The sequence below is a fragment of the Microcaecilia unicolor genome, chromosome 4 (genome assembly GCF_901765095.1).
Source record: "Microcaecilia unicolor chromosome 4, aMicUni1.1, whole genome shotgun sequence".
In the NCBI taxonomy this organism is placed as follows: domain Eukaryota; kingdom Metazoa; phylum Chordata; class Amphibia; order Gymnophiona; family Siphonopidae; genus Microcaecilia; species Microcaecilia unicolor.
The window spans coordinates 139,599,622-139,619,525 of NC_044034.1; the positions used below are offsets into that span (position 1 = coordinate 139,599,622).

At 38.9% G+C, this 19,904-nt stretch overlaps 1 protein-coding gene across 1 annotated transcript in view; it reads right to left on the reverse strand.

Annotated features, from left to right (window-relative positions):
* Positions 1-19,904, reverse strand: part of LOC115468723 (glutamine and serine-rich protein 1-like) — a 37,689-nt gene that overhangs the window by 10,255 nt on the left and 7,530 nt on the right. Inside the window, exons 2-4 of the mRNA XM_030200644.1 lie at positions 16,831-16,928; positions 13,470-13,622; positions 2,751-2,846 (exon numbers count right to left, since the gene is read on the reverse strand). Of these exons, the coding sequence (XP_030056504.1) occupies positions 2,751-2,846; positions 13,470-13,622; positions 16,831-16,928 (347 nt within the window). The remainder of the gene's footprint in view (positions 1-2,750; positions 2,847-13,469; positions 13,623-16,830; positions 16,929-19,904) is intronic.

Here is a 19,904-nt window from a genome sequence, read left to right on the forward strand (position 1 = left end):
ATTCATCCACCTCTCCTCCAGTCCTGGATGTCCTCCCCACACATACATCATCCTGGTAGTCTAGTCGCAGAAGGGTCCCCATGCTTTCCTGCCTGCTGCCTCTGATCGTCTTGCCGCCACCACTTGTTTAAAATGTTTGAACTCTTGGCGGACATTTTAAACAAGTGGCGGCGGCAGCGAGATGATCAGCGTCAGGAAAGCTCCTTTGAGCAGGGACTGTCCTTCTTTGTTAAACTGTACAGCGCTGCGTAACCCTAGTAGCGCTTTAGAAAGGTTAGGTAGTAGTAGTAGTAAAGCAAGTGGACCTTTCCTGCCCCTAAGCAAGCCACTAGACCACCGGGGTGATATGAGGTATGGATGGAGGAAAAGCACAGCTCCATTTTAGTTCTGCAGGAACCCCGCAGGACCCAGGTCCATCCCTGCGGGATCCCCGTGGACCTTGGTCCATCCCCATGGAATCCCTGCGGTCCTGGAGGGGATTCCAACGGTAATCGTGGGAATCCAGCTACTCCCGTTCAGCTCTCTAATTTGAAGCAGATGACTTTCTAAATACTGGGTTTCACCATCTTTTAAAGATTGTTAGAGTATGATTTAATGTATTAAGTGACTTCATTTAACACTGCGCTTAAGTCCCTTTAAAATAGGATTTAACACACTGAGTTACTTCATTTAGGGCCCTGTTTACTAAGGTGCACTAGTGCTTTTAGCGTGCACTAAACCCTAGAGACAGCTATATATTCCTATAGGTATCTCTAGCGTTAGCATGATCTAATGTTTAGTGCATGCTAAAAACGCTAGTGCACCTATAGAACAGCTTAGTAAACAAGGCCCTTAATGTACTGAACCAGATTTATATCCCTTGGTTATTTTGAAGCGACTGTTTCATTGGTTTTTCTTCAGCCCTCTTTTTTTTATTTTTTTAATGTATGAGCAGTTTTACTATTTAGATTTCCTATTAGATCCTATTTTTGAATTGGATTCTGTGTGAGAGTCATATGCTTGATTTTGTATTTTGAAAGTTATATAAGACAGTAAAGCTTTGTCTAACGTTTTGCATTTTATTCAATTTTGAGAGCTATTTGAATGTTTTTAAATGTTTTTTTATTTTTTCTTAAGAAAAACAAGTCAATGCTGTATAATTGTCAATTACTTTTACTGAGAATCAGATGATAAATATATACATTCATCCCTTTTGTATGTTTGCTATTAATTTGTTTCTGTATAATTTCATTATTATTTTTAATTGTTTTTATTATTGTTTTTAATTTTGTTTACATGTGTTTCTAGATCCCTGATACAAATGTGCTAAAATTTGGCCGAGTTGGGGGTCTTATCTGAATAAATTTGGATTGGTGACAACCTTGGCTGCTTTTCCTTCTTTTGATCACCTTTGCCCTTTTGGTTGCTTGTAAAAAGGATTTAAACAAGTTTGAGAAAATGTTCATAAACAATTAGCAGTCACTAGACCTGAGAAAGCCACATTGCTTATTTCTGGATAAGAAGAAATGGATCTTCTCTCTAAAATCCTGCTGGGTACTCCTGATTTGGCTACTGTCAGGGGCAGGATTCTGAGTTTTACGAATTTTCTAACTCAGTATGGCATATCTTCATATCTTACAAAACCCAAGTAAGATGACAGACATGGGATTTGGGGTAATTTACAACAAACCCTACTAACATAACACCTGGATCGTTTTGCTGACACACATCTGCCTAAGATTTATTCTTGACCAGTCTATCATACAAATTATGAATTACACCTATTCAATTCAAATCAGGTCTTATATACTGCAAAAATCCTCTTTCTAGGGTTCAGTGTGGATTGCATCAATTAGTTTACTTTAATTAGTACAGCACAAGACAATGCAAACCTATAGACAATTGGGAGATGCAAAAACATACAGCAATGGATAGTCATGTATCAGTCTTTGGGAATAAAAGTGTCTAACTTCTTCCTAAACCTAAGGTAGTTGTTATCAAACCTACAATTTGCATAGTTACGTTGTGAAGACTGCTAGATATTTGGCAAAAGTTTGTGGTGTTGATATTAGGCTTGTTAAAGACCTCTGGGAGTCATCCTCTGACAGGTGCTGCAGTTAGAGATATTGTACCTAGCACCCAGGCATAATGTGAATTACTGATATCAATAGTGAATGCACATGTCTGCATCAGATTCAAAATTTCCACCCATTGTTCTTTTGAGGTATGAATGAGAATACAAAGAGATCAACTAAACTTCTGGAAAGATTAGGCCAACCAATGTATCTTACTTAAGCAACTTAACCATGAAAAAGTATAGAGAATTTAGAACTATGCCCCCCCCCCCCCAAATACCCTTTCCAATGTGAACCACCATTTCAATGAAAACACGTCAACTGTTGGGCTCTGTGGAAAAATCGTGTGAGTGGCAAAATGATTGAGAATACTAAAAGCCACAAGTTCTGTTCAAATATTTCCCCATGAAGTCTGAGTAGAGCGATGTGGTAGCCGTGTTAGTCCACTTTTTGAGGTAATCAATAAAAATAAAACAAAATAAAACATGGAAAAGAAAATAAGTTGATACCTTTTTTATTGGACAAAATACATTTTTTGATTAGCTTTCGAAGGTAGCCCTTCTTTGTCAGATCGGAAATAAGCAAATATTGGTAGATGACAGTCCAAGGTATCATCTTATTTTCTTTTCCATGTTTTATTTCTATTGATTAACCCATGAAGTTTAAAATAAAGCAAGACCAAGACATTACACTCACCTCCTCCTTGCACTTTAGGTATACATGGTACTTATGATGCTGAAGTGAATGGTATAATGAGCACAAATGGATTTTCTCAGGTTCTACAGCAAATTCCTGTGAGCAGAAATTATATTTTGTGTCATTCCTGTTATACTGAAAAACTGCAAAAATACTGATAAGCTAAAAAATATTTGTAGCATCCAATTTAGAAACAAGTGGTGATTTAAATTATTTCACTATATAAGAGGTTCAGCAGCCTGTGTTCTTGTGAAAGTATGCAGGTATTTTCATTCCCATGGACCTTGCAACCAATCTTGAAAGAGAAAAATATTGGTCATATCCCTTTACAATTACCTACAATGTCTGCAGGAACTAACTGCCTACATACATGTACTTTCTATTCATGGAAAAAAGCAGAAAAGGGACAAAATACTGCACGTACATTTGAAAATTCAAATATATAACTGTTGTTCATGCCCTTGACCTACACACGCCTAAGGGGAGCTCCTATTTTCAACCTGGGTAAAAGTGTGTATTGTAAAAGCCACAAGATACATTTACAATTTTGAAAGGAAATAATCTATCTGGGTAAATCCCTTTGATAACATTTTCAAACATTTCCTGTAACATATGAAAATTATATTCATATGCATGTACAGACTGGCCATTAAGACTGGCTGATGCAGGGCTTTCTGGAAAATAAAAACAGTGCACAGCTGACACGGTAGGATCCCAGGTACAGACAGAAACTACCAGTCAAAGCTCAGCAAAAGGAAACCCTGCTTAGGAAAGAGCCAAATTCTAAATAATTATTGCTCCATAATATAGAAAACTGTGAGCAGTGATGCAAACAGTGCGGGTAGTTTTCACTCATGGGGAGATGGTTTGGCTTTATTTTTCTGGGTAAAAATACCTAATACCACTCAATTAGGGACACAATAGAGCTGCTGGAACACACCTACTATTAATTACAAACTCGCTCCAGTCTATTAATTACAAAATATCTTTATTGAACACATATGCTTCAAAACAGCGCACATGCATTTAAAACCACCTATAACAAAAATACTCACTCATACCTTCCATACACATTCGTTCTTTCATAGTACCTGTCTAGTGAATCTATATATATAATACTCATATTGGTCTTACTTATACTTATTGTGCATTTATAATTTATTACAATCTCAAATTATTGATGTTTTCCTAAATTGCTTAACACCACGTAGCACATAAATACTTGCTGTTTCACAAGTCACAGATAATCTCCACAGAATTGGAAAAAAACCCGTCTCCAACACAGTTCTCTATGATCTCCCAATTCCACTATGATTTTCTGGAAGTTGTTATAATAGTCTCTAACACAGTTCTCAAAATGAGTAAAATAACTTTCAGTCGTCTTCAGGTACTTGATGAGCAGAATGAGTATGTCACTCCCACATATACTGTTAACTTGGTCCTTATACAAAACGTCGGTTCCTCTATGCAGGACCGCATTTCGTTCTCTTCATCAGGAGGAACCACCGCATCATCTTTCTGTCCGCTGAAAGCAGTGTACCAGGATATGCAGGACCGCATTTCGTTCTCTTCATCAAGAGGAACCACCGCATCATCTACGAAAACACAATCCTATTACCACCCCTTCAACTCCAAATTCTAAATATACTTTATATTCACTAAATTACAGTACTTCATATATTTAACTGCACTTACGTTATCCAATTCTGTTCGGCTGCATGCCTGAATGAGACTTTCTCAGCACGGAAGTCAACTGCCGTGTCTCTGAATTTACTGGGGAGGGTCAAACGCCAAATTTAAATCTTCCCATAATACACTGCCCCACCTATTGGATTTAAAGAAACATACCCTCATACCCATTCTACTTCCTGATTGAGGCCCATAGGTACCACTGTTCCCCATGTATAAATGTAACGTTGTTCTATGGCTAACAACCGAGTACTGATATCTCCCCCCTTAAATCTGTCCGGGGGGATCTGTACCAATACCACGCACCTTGGCTCATTGGTATGAACACAATCATACTATAGAACAGCTAAGGTGCGTGGTATTGGTACAGATCCCCCCGGACAGATTTAAGGGGGGAGATATCAGTACTCGGTTGTTAGCCATAGAACAACGTTACATTTATACATGGGGAACAGTGGTACCTATGGGCCTCAATCAGGAAGTAGAATGGGTATGAGGGTATGTTTCTTTAAATCCAATAGGTGGGGCAGTGTATTATGGGAAGATTTAAATTTGGCGTTTGACCCTCCCCAGTAAATTCAGAGACACGGCAGTTGACTTCCGTGCTGAGAAAGTCTCATTCAGGCATGCAGCCGAACAGAATTGGATAACGTAAGTGCAGTTAAATATATGAAGTACTGTAATTTAGTGAATATAAAGTATATTTAGAATTTGGAGTTGAAGGGGTGGTAATAGGATTGTGTTTTCGTAGATGATGCGGTGGTTCCTCTTGATGAAGAGAACGAAATGCGGTCCTGCATATCCTGGTACACTGCTTTCAGCGGACAGAAAGATGATGCGGTGGTTCCTCCTGATGAAGAGAACGAAATGCGGTCCTGCATAGAGGAACCGACGTTTTGTATAAGGACCAAGTTAACAGTATATGTGGGAGTGACATACTCATTCTGCTCATCAAGTACCTGAAGACGACTGAAAGTTATTTTACTCATTTTGAGAACTGTGTTAGAGACTATTATAACAACTTCCAGAAAATCATAGTGGAATTGGGAGATCATAGAGAACTGTGTTGGAGACGGGTTTTTTTCCAATTCTGTGGAGATTATCTGTGACTTGTGAAACAGCAAGTATTTATGTGCTACGTGGTGTTAAGCAATTTAGGAAAACAATAATTTGAGATTGTAATAAATTATAAATGCACAATAAGTATAAGTAAGACCAATATGAGTATTATATATATAGATTCACTAGACAGGTACTATGAAAGAACGAATGTGTATGGAAGGTATGAGTGAGTATTTTTGTTATAGGTGGTTTTAAATGCATGTGCGCTGTTTTGAAGCATATGTGTTCAATAAAGATATTTTGTAATTAATAGACTGGAGCGAGTTTGTAATTAAAAATACCTAAGCCATAGAGTAATGTACATAGCAGAGAGCTGCACGGGAACAGGGTTAGAGGGTATCCCTTCCAGGTCCACAGGACTCCTATGGGGAGGACGCAGTCCCTGCGGGGTTCCTATGGGGATGGATGCAGGTCCTTTGAGGGCTCCCACAGAAATGTAGCACCAGACCAGCCTACCTATCCTTTCCTTGTGTTTCTAAGCTAGCTTAGTAATTATAATAGACTATAAAAATTAATAGACATGGTTGACAGCATTGAAGTCCTCATAAGCACTGAGAGGAGAAGTTATCAACATGGGCTACTGTTAAGTTGGGTTATTTTAGTACAGGGGATGGGTGGGGATGGAGGAGATTACTTGTGGGACAGGTTAGATTCGGGATGGGCAGGGACAGATGAAATGACTGTCCCCGTGCAACTCACTAATATATAGTGGCTGAAGAAAAATATTCAACAAAGTTGTGGACAAGGCAGATCCTTGTGGTAACCGTTTGAATGGCCTTTAAATAAGATTATTGATCTCCTTGAATGACACAAAATTCTCTACATGACAAAAATGAAAAACATTTCAACACTAAACCATCAATCCTAAAGTTTTCAAATGTTGTAACAAAACCTTATGATTGTGTCAAAGGCTGCCAAAATGTCAAGTGTTAGAAGGAAAAAAAAAAAACAAGTACCTTTATCGAATCTAGTTCTAATCAAGTCTAAGACAAATAACAATAAGGTCTTGATATTAGGCTTGCTTTTCTGAAGTAGGCTGTAAAAACTGTTAAGGCTTTTTATAGCTATCTGCTTGCTGTTTTAGATTGTTTAATTTGTAACTTTTCAATTTGTATTTTTTATTTCATAACTGTTATTCTTTAATTTTATTAGGGCTGCATTTCTATTAAAATTTTAATTGTAATTGCACAATTAAAGTTATGTTTTTTTTCCCTCACTGCAGCTCCTTGTGACTCTAGGCAACAGAAGGTTAAGTGACTTGCCTAGAGTCACAAAAAAAACCATACCTTTAATTGCATGATTAACTGTGATTTAAATTTTAATCAAAATGCAGCCCTACTCAGTATATGATTTGAACAAACTCCAAAGAATAACCAATGTAAATGCATCCCTTTTGTTTATTTATTAAAGTCCACCCTTTGTGAAAAAGTATTGGAATTCTTCATTTAGCAATTGGTTGCACCTCTTTTACAACAAATCATTTCAGCTAAACAGTTCTCACCCTTGAGAAAGTTTGGTCTGTTTTCCCATACTGAATTGTTATATTGCTGACATTTGAGAGCTTCCTTGCATGAACAGTTCACTTCAGGTCTTGCCACAATATTTTAATTTAGGTTGGAACTTTGTCTTGACCAATCCTAAACATGAAGTTTATTCAGCAGTTCTGTAGATTTGCCTATTTATAGCCATTGTCTTGTTGCATGACCCACTTTTAGGTCAGCTTCAGCTCACAAATGGATGGTCTGACATTCTCAAGATTTTTTTTTTTAAAATATATACAGCAAAACTCAGCATTCCATCCATGACGGCAAACTGACTAGGTCTTGATGTAGCAGCACAAAGCTCTTAGGAAGGCAGTGCTTTGTTTTTGACACATGCTTTTTATAGTATCTGAAGTTCAACTTTTGACCTGTATGTCCAGAGAATTATTCTAGAAGTCTTTCTTCGGTTCAAACTTTTTAATTAAATATTTAAATATAATACAGCAAAGATATAACAAAACACATACAAAACAAATCTGTTGAAGAAATGACTATAATAGTGATGTACATAATAAGCAGAAGGAATGATTACCCAAAGTGTAATACATAAATCTTATGACCTTTATAACGACGTTGATGGTTTTTTAAATGCTTGATAAACTGTTTAATGCACATAAGTACTGCTAAGCGGTTTACAAAGTTGGAATAAAAAGAAGAGAGGTATTACTTTAAAAAATAGAGAGAGAGAAGGAGAGACAAAGTAGTATTAAGAGTGTGCTTCACCAGCTGTAAATGAATGGTAAAAGATGAACTTGGCATCAGCTATGGAGGCCAATGGCAAATTCAAATATAGCTTTATTGGTTTCCAAATTTGTAAAGTCTTATGGTAGTTATAGGTTTTTTTTCTGCAGCCTTAAGTTCAAATATATAGATTTAACATACTTGGGCCAATATTCAAAGTGATTTAAATGACCAGGAGAGGCTCCCAGCTGTTTAAATTGCTTGGTTGGGGCTAACCAGCAAAATTCAGTGGCATATAACCGCTAAACGGACAACCCCTAACTGGTGGGTTAGCAGCGATATTCAGACTACTAATCGGCTAGTTAAGTGTATAAAGTTAGGACAGAGAAAAAGCTGTCCTAACTTTATACATTAAGTTCAACCGGTTTGAATATCGGCTGGTGCTCGGTTAAACTCAAATAGGGTATAGCAGGCGCCCCCTCCAGCCCTGCAATATCCCCACTCCTTGAAGAAAATGGAAGTGCCCCAGCCCCCCTCAACCTGTATAGGCTCTCATGGGCCTACCTGGAGAAGCCCCTGGTGATCTATGGGGAGATCAGGCAGGAGCAATGCCCACTCGCTCCTGCCCGGCATCAGCCTGCAGTCCGAAATTGCTGCCGCAACCTCTAGAAAACAGGGTGCATGTCACACTGTCTGAATTAGAGGAAAGCATCAGTGAAATAAATAATTCCAACTATATTCCACAATCACTCTCCCAACAGCAATATATAAGACTGCTGCAATCAGTATTTCAGAGGTGCAGCAGCAAATCTAGTCATGATCAATTATGAAATAAATGTAGTTTGAAAAGCAACTGAAAGTTCTATAGAAATCACTTCCAAGGTGTAAAGTTGAGACAACAATCTCTTAGCTAGGTGTAAGGCAGAGAGTGACAGTTTTGCCTTTTTTAAACAAGGTTTACTGCTTTTATATTTCTCAATAAATTCTTGTAATGTTTCTGCATCTGGAAAAGTTGAAGTTTTATTAGCCTAAGCCACTTGCATTCTTGCAGGATATAGGAGACCATGGGGCTCATTTTCAAAGCACTCAGACTTACAAAGTTCCTAAGGTGCTTAGAAAATATGGCTCCATATCCAAAGAGTTTTTCTCAGGCCAAGAAAAGCCTTATGCTTTTGTGCAGTTGTTTTAGCCAAATCAGGTACTAAAAGGTTTCTTACATTGGTAAATAATTTTTTTTCTTTAGCTTTCATTAAGATATTAATTTAATAAATTTGTACTCTGCCACCTTTCTAGACGGATGACACCAATACGTATATAATCCATAAATAAAACAGTAAAATCCACAAATAAAATACAACAGATATACTGATTAATCAAAGTCTTTGAAATTTATTTAAGTTGATGAAAAGGCCTGAGTAAATAAGTAGGCTTTCAAATACTTCACAAATGCATCCCCCCTCCCAAGGATCAGCTACAGAAAAAGCTCCCAACCATGTTATCAGCAAAACAGGTTTTATGTAGTCTGGAATTGCTAAGCACCCACATAGCTCTGGAAGGTAAGAATTTTATTTATTTATTTATTGCATTTGTATCCTACATTTTCCCACCTATTTGCAGACTCAATGTGGCTTACAATAAATAAAGAATAGAGGATTTGTGACAAATAGTAAGGATTCTACTTCTTTTACTACCTTGAATATCATTAGAAACATTTCAAATCACACTCTAAGGTAGACTGGCAACCAATGCAAATTCAAAGTTTATGATATATGCTTGCCCTTAGCAATCCTTGCAATAAGCCTGGCTGCAACATTATGTGCCTGCTGTAAAGATCTACCCTGGTAAATAGTGGATGAGGGTATTTTAAGATCTTTGCCACAACAGGTCTTGGATATTTGATGTTGGAAAGAGGTTTTAAGAGAATATGATGAGCGTTCAAGCTCCAATGGCATTTCAAATTTTATGTTTAGAAGATTCACAAGAAAGAAGTTAGGAAAGAAATATTATTACCCAAAATCTGAATATTTGTTTCTCCTCTTCTGGTTAGATAAATCTTCTGGATCCATTTGAGGCTTCTGGATATCTGCTTCATTCTTCATAACTGTGCTGTTTCTAAGTTTGTGCTATGCTGATCAAGTTCCTCTATTTTATGTTGAGTACATCTTTCAATATTCCAGCTGATTTTTTTGCATATCTTTAAGGTTTGTATTTCCATTATTATAGGATCTTGGGTTTCATTTTCCTCCCTGGATGCCATTTTATCTAGTGTCAGTGGTTTGGGTTTTCTCTTTTTTAACCTGAAGAAAGAGTGTATTGATACCTGACATGTCCAAAATATAATTGTTAAAGAAATCTTCTGTTCCAGATCAAAAAAACTAGGATTTGATAATGATCTAAAATAGGGTCTATGGCGTGAAGCCTTTACACCATGTGGTCATCTTAGTACAGCTCCATACTGCCCCTGCCTCCCCCCCCCCCCAATTCTAGAAGTCTTATGTGTCATCTAGATGCTCTGTTTTTTCCTGATGATTGATGTAAAAACCCTCAAATCAGCAACAGCAAGAGAGGTCTGCAGATCTTAAGATATTAGTCTGGGTTGTTTTGGTTTTCTGCTAGGGTGATTGTGGCAGGATGACCACTCTTGGGTAGTCACTGCAGTCTTTATTATTATTACTAGTAAAAAAGGCCCGTTTCTGACACAAATGAAACGGGCGCTAGCAAGGTTTTCCTCGGAGTGTGTATGTTTGAGAGAGTGCATGTGAGTGACTGTGTGTGAGAGAGAGTGAATGTGCGAGTGTGTGTGTGAGAGAGAGCGAGTGAGTCTGGGTGCTAGTGTGTCTGTGAGAGAGTGTGTGTGTGTTTGTGTGAGAATGAGAGTGTGTGCAAGTGCGTATGTGAGACACAGTGTGAGAGAGAGAGTGTGTTTCACACAGATACAGTGTGTGCGAGAGAGAGTGTGTGAGACGCAGACTCTCTGTGAGACTGTGTGTATGAGACCAAGAAAGTGTGTGAGTGACTGTGAGACACATAGAGAGTGAATGTGATACAGTGTGTGAGAGTGAGAAAGCCATTGACTATGAGAGACAGAGTGTGTGTGTGACAGAGATACCTCCCCCCCTCTCTGGTGTCTGAGCATTACTGTGCAGGACGCTGAATTCTGGCTGTGCTTCAAGGAACTGACCAATCCTATTTAACAGAATGCACCTCCAACATTCTGAAGCTGAGAAACCTCGTGTGGTTGGTCACTTCTGCTTGTGACGAACCCGGAAGTACGTGATGTCAATTCAGGAGATGGATACAGAGAGCAGGAATGCCTCAGCCATGCAGTCAGCTTCAGAATGTTGGAGGTGCGTTTTATTATATAGGATATTTCCAACAAACATTACAAGGAAAAACTTTGCAAGAAACATACAGAGTATCATACAACTCTAGGAAAGATTAAACATCTAATATACAAACAAATTGTATTCTGTAATTAAAGTCTACATGAGGGGAGCCCAAGAAAAGGAAAATTCTAGAAAATAAAAATTAAACACTCAAGTAAACAAGAAAGGGTGTGAGCCAAATGCAATCACTGAAAAAAGTCCTGAAAATGACATAAACCACTCATAGGGTTTTTATATTTGTTTGTATATTAGGAAAAACTAGCTGGATGGACTAAAAAAATAGACATTTTACGTTATTCAAAGAAATTGTGCATTTACATGGATAGCATAATTGAAATGTTGCACCCAGTGCCAAAACTTTGGACTGATATAACAAAACATTTCTCCTACCTAATTTAAGTCCAGTGGGAAACATCCAGAAAAATAGATACCCCCCCCGCCCCCCAAATAAAATTACTGTCCTTCAATCTCAAGAAAAGATATAATAGTGCTTCCTTATCCTGTAGACATACAAATGAAACCAAAAGACTAACTCGATAATTTACTTCCACTGCAGAGGTCTCCAAAATGGTTGCTAAATTTAATCTGTTTGAAGAAATACCAACTTGTACTCATAAGAGCTAGTACGCTTCTTAACTTAGACCGAAATAAAGTAGATTTTATTCAAAGGGGTAGATCATTATCTTGATACCCAAGAATATCTTTTAGAAATTTGTAAAACATCTCCTTGGGTGTAGATGTTAAAACCTTAGGAAAATTTAACAGTCTCAAGCTCAACCCTTTAACAAAGTTTTCAACACTTTGATACAGCACCATTTTATCCTGTAATACTGAAGACTGAATAGATTTCACCTGTTGATCTTGGATCTCCAAAGTCCCCATTTTCCCTTTCAAATCTGCGTTGCTCCTTTCCAAACAGTAAAGTGAGACATAAGATTGGCCCACTGCAGGTAGGATCTTAGAAGACAAAAGAGCAGAGGGCCTCCAGGGCATGCCATATGACGTCCAGAGTGATCTCCGCTGGTTTGACCAATGGCTGTAGAACCAACTCTGATTCTACTGCTGGTCTCTCCAGATGCACCTCTGCCAGCTTTTCACTCAAAGGCATAGCTCGAGATGACCCCACATCAAAAGGAATTTAGACCTTCAACCCACTCACTTCTGCTGACACCGACACCTTTGCTGACCGGAAGCTCCCAGCACTGCTTCCATCCTGTGATGTGGAGGAGCAGTAGTACCAGTCGGGTTAAATAATACCTCGCTTCCAAAGCTCGAGCAGCCAGTTTGTCCACTTATGCGCTAGTATATGCAGTGATCTCTGCCTGATGGAGTAAAGTGAAGACCAAACACTGAGTGGGTTGGGCGGAGGGCCTCCCATGACATTTAGGCATGATGTAAGTGGAAAACACGGATAGAGCTCACACACATCTTCACACCATGGCAGCCATCTTGGACTGTCACTACAGTCTTAAGTTTTCCTTTTCATAAACTATTTGTTTGGTGTGGATGTTTAGAAATGGGCATGGATGTTTAGAAATGGTCTTATAACCGGTGTCCAAGTTCAATTATGTTGAATTTTGTTCTGTTTCTGCTGTAGGCTGCCAAGAATGTATCTTGGATTGGTGAATTAATTTTTTTTTTTAAATAAAGCCACCCTTTCGTAGGTCCTGGCCTGAAGTGAACTTTCATGCAAGGAAGCCTTTAAGTATCAAAGTATATCCATTTTGTCTCAGATATTTATTCAATGGGGTTATCATCATTTGGATCTGATCATGTATGGAGTATAAATTGTGCTGAAATCTCAGCACTCACTATCTACACACACACACACACAGGGAAGTTGATTTAAAAAAACCCAAAGCGATTGTAGTATATTTAAATTTCCCTTATTTTTTTTACTTCCCCTCATGTGTCAGTATGCATATATAATTTTATAACATACTAGGAAAAAATGCCCGTTTCTGAGGGCAATGAAACGGGCGCTAGCAAGGGGCCCCCTCCCTCCGTGCTACTTGCCTTGTTAGTTCGCTGTGGCGTTTCGGTTTCGGGCCTCGAGTGTCATAGCTCCGCCCTCGACGTCATGACGTTTTGACGCGAGGGCGGTGCAGACACTCCAGGGCACACCGGATATCTCGGGCGCCTCAACATCCATGGAGGCTTCAGAAAGTTGGGGTTGCCTTTTATATAGAGAGATTACAGAGAAATATTTCCCGTAGAACAGTCCAAATGTCCATGGTACCAGAAATACACCTGGAACAGCAGGACAGTAGAACTTCTTGGAACGGATGATGGCTGCTTACCTGGGACATCTTAGGATTTGTTTTGGACATTTTCAGTGTTTGTTTGTTATATGTTTTGCCAGTCATTTTGATTTTAGAAACAGATCTGCCTCCACTTTTTGTTTTAACTTCTCGAGTAATTACTTTCAACTCAGGAAAGCTTTCCAGAGCACGCTAAAATAGAGAAATGTGAATAATTAGTAATAATGTTGTAATTAGTAATAATGATGTTGTACTTAAAAGGTTTTAGATACCACAAATTTAAGTTCCAAATGAGCTACCCTGCAGTGTACAACATAGAAAAAACATAATAAAACAATATATAAATCATATAAAACTCAAAATTACTGACCAACCCCCTCAACATTCTATCGGTTAAATTTTGCTTCTATGATTGTAAGCAATTTTTGTACTCTGTCTTATTCTGAGGGAAAGCAAAGGCTTTATCTTTCTTTCTAAAAGGAGCTATCACCCATTTCCCTCCTTACATTTTATGAAACTGTTCCAAGTGGGCACCACTACCGAAAATACAGTGATGTAAAAAATGTTTTGCCCCCACCTCCTGATTTCCCCTATTTAAACAAAATGTAATGTTAGACAACGAGAACTTCAGCAAAGACATAATATATTCATTTATCCATATAAAAAATAACAACCCCCTTAGTTACTCAATCAACCAAATTGAACTGATAATTAGATATATCTTGTTTATTTAAAAATGTATAACCTGCTCTATCAATCTAGGTGGTTTACAAAGTCACACTTAACTGAAATCCCTTTACTGACCATAAGTGACACAACATGATAAATGACACAAGCAGAGAGGTCAGCCCTACTGGATATAGATACGTGTCAGTAATGTTGCAGATAATCCCATCTACAATTTATGGTTTGTTGTCACAGCTCAGGTAACTCAAAAACTGTCAGCAGGTGTTCTAGTCTATGTTTACTTGATATGCCAAATCCAAAGGTCACTACTCCATCCTCATCCTCCTTGACCTATCCGCCGCTTTTGATACTGTCAATCATAATTTACTTCTTGCCGCACTGTCCTCATTTGGGTTCCAGGGCTCTGTCTTCTCCTGGTTCTCCTCTTATCTCTTCCATCGTACCTTCAGAGTACATTCTCATGGATCTTCCTCCACCCCCATCCCACTCTCTGTCGGAGTACTTCAGGGATCTGTCCTTGGACCCTTTCTTTTTTCAATCTACACCTCTTCCCTGGGCTCCCTGATCTTATCTCATGTTTTCCAATATCATCTCTATGCCGACGACACCCAGCTTTATCTCTCCACACCAGACATCACTGCGGATACCCAGGCCAAAGTATCGGCCTGCTTATCCGACATTGCTGCCTGAATGTCCAACCGCCACCTGAAACTGAACATGGCCAAGACAGAGCTTATTGTCTTCCCACCCAAACCCACTTCTCCTTTCCCTCCACTTTCTATCTCAGTCGATGGCACCCTCATCCTCCCCGTCTCATCTGCCCGCAACCTCGGAGTCATCTTCGACTCCTCCCTCTCCTTCTCTGTGCATATCCAGCAGATAGTCAAGACCTGTCGCTTCTTTCTCTATAACATCAGCAAAATTCGCCCTTTTCTCTCTGAGCACACCACCCGAACTCTTGTCCACTCTCTCATTACCTCTCGCCTTGACTACTGCAACCTACTCCTCATTGGCCTCCCACGTAGCCACCTATCCCCCCTTCAATCCGTTCAGAACTCTGCTGCAAGTCTTATCTTCCACCTGGACCGATATGCTCATATCACCCCTCTCCTCAAGTCACTTCACTGGCTTCCGATCAGGTACCGCATCCAGTTCAGGCTTCTCCTACTGACCTACAAATGCACTCAATCTGCGGCCCCTCATTGCCTCTCTACCCTTATCTCCCCTTACGCTCCTACCCGAAACCTCCGCTCACGGGACAAATCCCTCCTCTCTGCACCCTTCTCCACCGCCACCAATTCCAGGCTCCGCCCTTTCTGCATCGCCTCTCCCTATGTTTGGAATAAACTTCCTGAGCCCATACGCCAAGCCCCCTCCCTGCCCATCTTCAAATCCTTGCTCAAAGCCCACCTCTTCAATGTCACCTTCGGCACCTAACCATTATACCTCTATTCAGGAAATCTAGACTGCCCCAATTGGATTGTCTGCACATTTTGTCCAATAGATTGTAAGCTCCTTTGAGCAGGGACTGTCCTTCTTTGTTAAACTGTACAGCGCTGCGTAACCCTAGCAGCGCTTTAGAAATGTTAAGTAGTAGTAGTAGTATACTGCCATTCCGGACATTAAGTCAAAGTGGTCTACAAGTCTAATATAAAAAACAATAGGAAAGGAACACCCAATCACATAAAATAAACATTAAAATCTTCACTCAGTACTAATACTATAACATTTGCAGCGGTATAAAACACTATAAAGACTGCATCAAGAAAGCAGACTCCAGTGAGCTACTTGATCCTTGAAAGAAAATGAACAATCAATCAGAAAACAAAAGGATAATGAAGTAACCCTCTCCAGACAACCAGCTTGTGGAGCTCCCTGGGGTCAGCATCCTGTCCCTGCTCCACAAAGGCAGGCAAGCTCAGACCACAGAGATAAAGTCTTGAAATACCTCGGCCTTGATGCAGTGCTCTGAATTCATAACCTGAATTTAAAGAAATTAAGCTTTGTGTGGCAATTCTCTGATAAAATGTAAACTCTTGAAGCCCTATTTCTGTTTTTTTTTCCTTTTGTATTTAGTATGTCCTTATTTGTTTAGGTTTGTAAACCACTGTGATATGCTTCTACATCTTCAAGGGACAAATCATGAAGTTAACATTAGAAGTACATTTAACACAAGTAAGAGAAAATATTTTTTTCATACCACATATAAAGGCTCTGGAACTCATTGCCAGAGGATGTGGTAAAAGCAATTAGTGCAGCTAAGTTTAAAAAAGGTTTAAACAAATTCCTAGAGGTAAGTAGCATGGGATTCTGCCAGGTACTCATGACCTGGATTGGCCACTATTGGAAACAGGATGCTGGGGTTAGTTGGACCTTTAGTTTGAGCCAGTATAGCAAATTTTGGGCCTCTTATCACGCCACACTAGCAGTTCCTGTGCGGCAATGCCAACAGAGCCCATTCCAAGTGAATGGGCTTTACTGGCATTACTGCACTTGGAGCCGTAAGCGCAGCTTGATAAAAGAGGCACGTTATGAACAGAATATCCAGGAAAATGATCAGCACGTTGACTAGTTCTGTTAAGTCAAAAATCAGACTTCTCCAGCACAGTGAACACACACAATCAGAGCTATAATACATCAAAATGTGTGCCAAACATAGCTGGTGTTTATACTGGCAAGTGAATGTATTAACATTTTTTTTTTAATTAAGTACCTTGAATGACTTATCCAAATGTAATTTGGAAAGCAGTCTTTTTCTGTTCTCTGTTAACATGCCATCAATTCTTTTCATACAAGGCAAAAGTGGCATATCTGAAAAAGAAGACCAGAACATTAATAAAAATTTACCAAAAAAAAAAAAATCCCAATTCACTGAGAAGTTATACAAACCTTTAGCTGTATTAGAACCCAAACTAAAGGCTGAATGGGCTGATGCCATAGAGTTGCATTAGCCCAATCTCACCAGGTTCCCCTGCTGCTGCTGAACTAGAAACCCTACCTTCATACAGACATCAGCTAGTGCTACTGACCCACTAATATCACTGCAGGAGCATGACAAGGACCATACCCCTTAGAACACAAACTCTATTCCCAGTGACTCAGTCCAGCAAAATCACCTTACCCAACTTCTTGCAAACTGAGGCTTTACCTCTTCTTCTCTCCCAGAGTACTTGCAGAGATAGAAACTATCCTTAAACGCATCCTAAGTGTTCCAGAATCATAGAACCCTATCAAAAACACATGAGACCAATGCAAGGTGTACCTCTGCACAAGCATGAAAATAAAATCCCCACCATCCTCCCAAACAGAGAGGGCCATAGAACATGGATGTTGTTTGTTTCCTTAGAGCTGTCAAGCTCATTAATCCACCTCATTGACTGATTGCTCCTCCTTAATTTAAATTTGGTGCTTTCTGCCTTAGTTCAGGCTCCCTTTGACTCTCTAGGCTCTGCTATTTTGAAGGATGTTTCTCTCAAGACATTATTTTCTGGTGGCTATCTGTTCCGCAAGCAAGATTTCTGAGCACCAGGCCTTATATCAGGAGCCTTTCTTGGTTATCTGTAGCGAAAAATTCACCCTCAGGCCAGTTTGTCCCTGAGTAGCGTGGTATGGTAGCCATGTTATTCCACTTTTAAAGATAATAAATAGAAATAAAGCAAAACAATGAAAAGAAAGTAAATCGATACTTTTTTATTGGACTAACAATACATTTTTGATTAGCTTTCAAAGGCCCATGTTCTTCAGATTAGAAATGAGCAAATGTTGACAAATCAGAACATATATGTGAAACATAAAAGCATTCTGATGACAGTCTCACAGGAAGAGGTGGGGTGGGTTGGATGGGTGATAAGAGGGTGAAAAAGCAGTATTATTTTGTATACTGATGACATTTTTATGACTTGAACGGAGGAAGAAGAGATTCAAACAATTTTAGTTCAGTCAATACATACCATCCTACAATCAAAGTCAAATTTCTAGACACCACAGTTTCAATCAAAAATGGCTATATATAAACATGTATATAGAGGAAACCTACACACAGATGCAGCTACTTTCACAACTCCAGCTTCCACCCTTTACATACAAAAAAACAATCAATTATACACAGCCAAGCCACACGATACCATCATATCTGCTCTGACCCAAGAGAGAAACTTTTTTTTAATATAATTTTTTTATTAAAAAGAATGCAACAAACAGAATAAGAGACAAAAGATTTTTCAATATTTTCACCTCCTTCCCATCTCAACACAATCCCTCCACCCATTTGCTTCCATACAATCCTGACTGAATTCTTCAAAAGGCTACAACCCCTAAATAATCTCCAAGAATTTTGCCTCTTCCTTTTAACACTCCCAGAGAAAGCCTAGTGCAGTAAAAAGAAAAGAAAACCACAGAGAGTCCCCCTTGTAGCGATACATAATCCAGAGCGGGAAAAACTGAGAAGAATCATAAAACAGCTACAGACACTACTCCAGACGGATGAATTACAGAAATATATTCCCAGCTCCGCTAGTGCTGGCCTTCCGACAACCACCTAAAACAAAAATTAGTGAAAAACAAGCTCCCAAATACATGCTCAAAAAGAAGGGAATGACACATATCCTTGCAGTATTCCAAGCTGCAAACTGTGCCAACACATTTCACAGGATCCCACAGTTACTCATATATTAGATTGTAAGCTCTTTGAGCAGGGACTGTCTTTCTTCTATGTTTGTGCAGCACTGCATACGCCTTGTAGCGCTATAAAAATGCTAAATAGTAGTAGTAGTAATAGGAAAAACATTCAGCATAAGGGGATCCTTCACATGCTCATCTTCAAATGTGGTATATATCATTCAATGCAAAAGGTGTGAAGAAGTGTGCTATATTGGAGATAGTTCAGATGATAATGAGAACCAATTTACAGAGCCATCATATTAAGCATCACAATTTCAATCAGTATGTCACCTCTGTGGGACAGCACTTTACAAAACCAAAACACTGCATCAATGATTTTATGGTGAGAATACTTAAAGGAAATTTTAAGACAATCCAGAACAACGTAAGAACTTTGACGTAAAAATGATGAAATATTCTGACACCCACCAGACAGGACTTAAAGATGAGTTTTCTATCCCATTACAAACCATAAAATTATACTGCTTTCTCATCCTCTTACCACCCACCCATCTCTCCCTGTTTCTCACCTAACCCACCCCACACTCTTCCTGCGAGACTGTTACTGGCATGCTTTTGTATTTCACTTATATAGTCTGATATTTGGTAACATTTGCTCATTTCTGATCTGAATAATTTATTAAGTTAGTCCAATAAAAAAAGGTATCAATCATCTACTTTTCTTTTATTTCTATTTCCTTTCTTCCAAAAGCGGTTTCTTTTCATCTCAGACTCTCTCTTTACCAGTTTTTCATAACAGTATATATGACAAGATCATCGAGGAATAAAAGGCACACTCAGGGAGGACAAGGCCATAGCGGAGAGTCTAAATAGATTCTTTGCCTTGTTCTTTACTAAGGATGTACATGATCTGCCTGTTTCTAAGAGATGGTCTTAGTATATGTTTTTACAAACACCTCAAAGACATTTCTCTAAAAAATATAGAAAACCTTTTAATTAATTTACCAAACTAACCCCCCTCAGAATACTCAGAGATTGAAAGACTCTCCAGTAGAAAAGAATCCTCAAAACATTCCAGAAGAGTAGAAAAAAGTTCCACACGAGTGCATATTCCATAACATTTCAACACTACAAGCTGCCATAGTAGCTTGATTACTAGGTCACTAT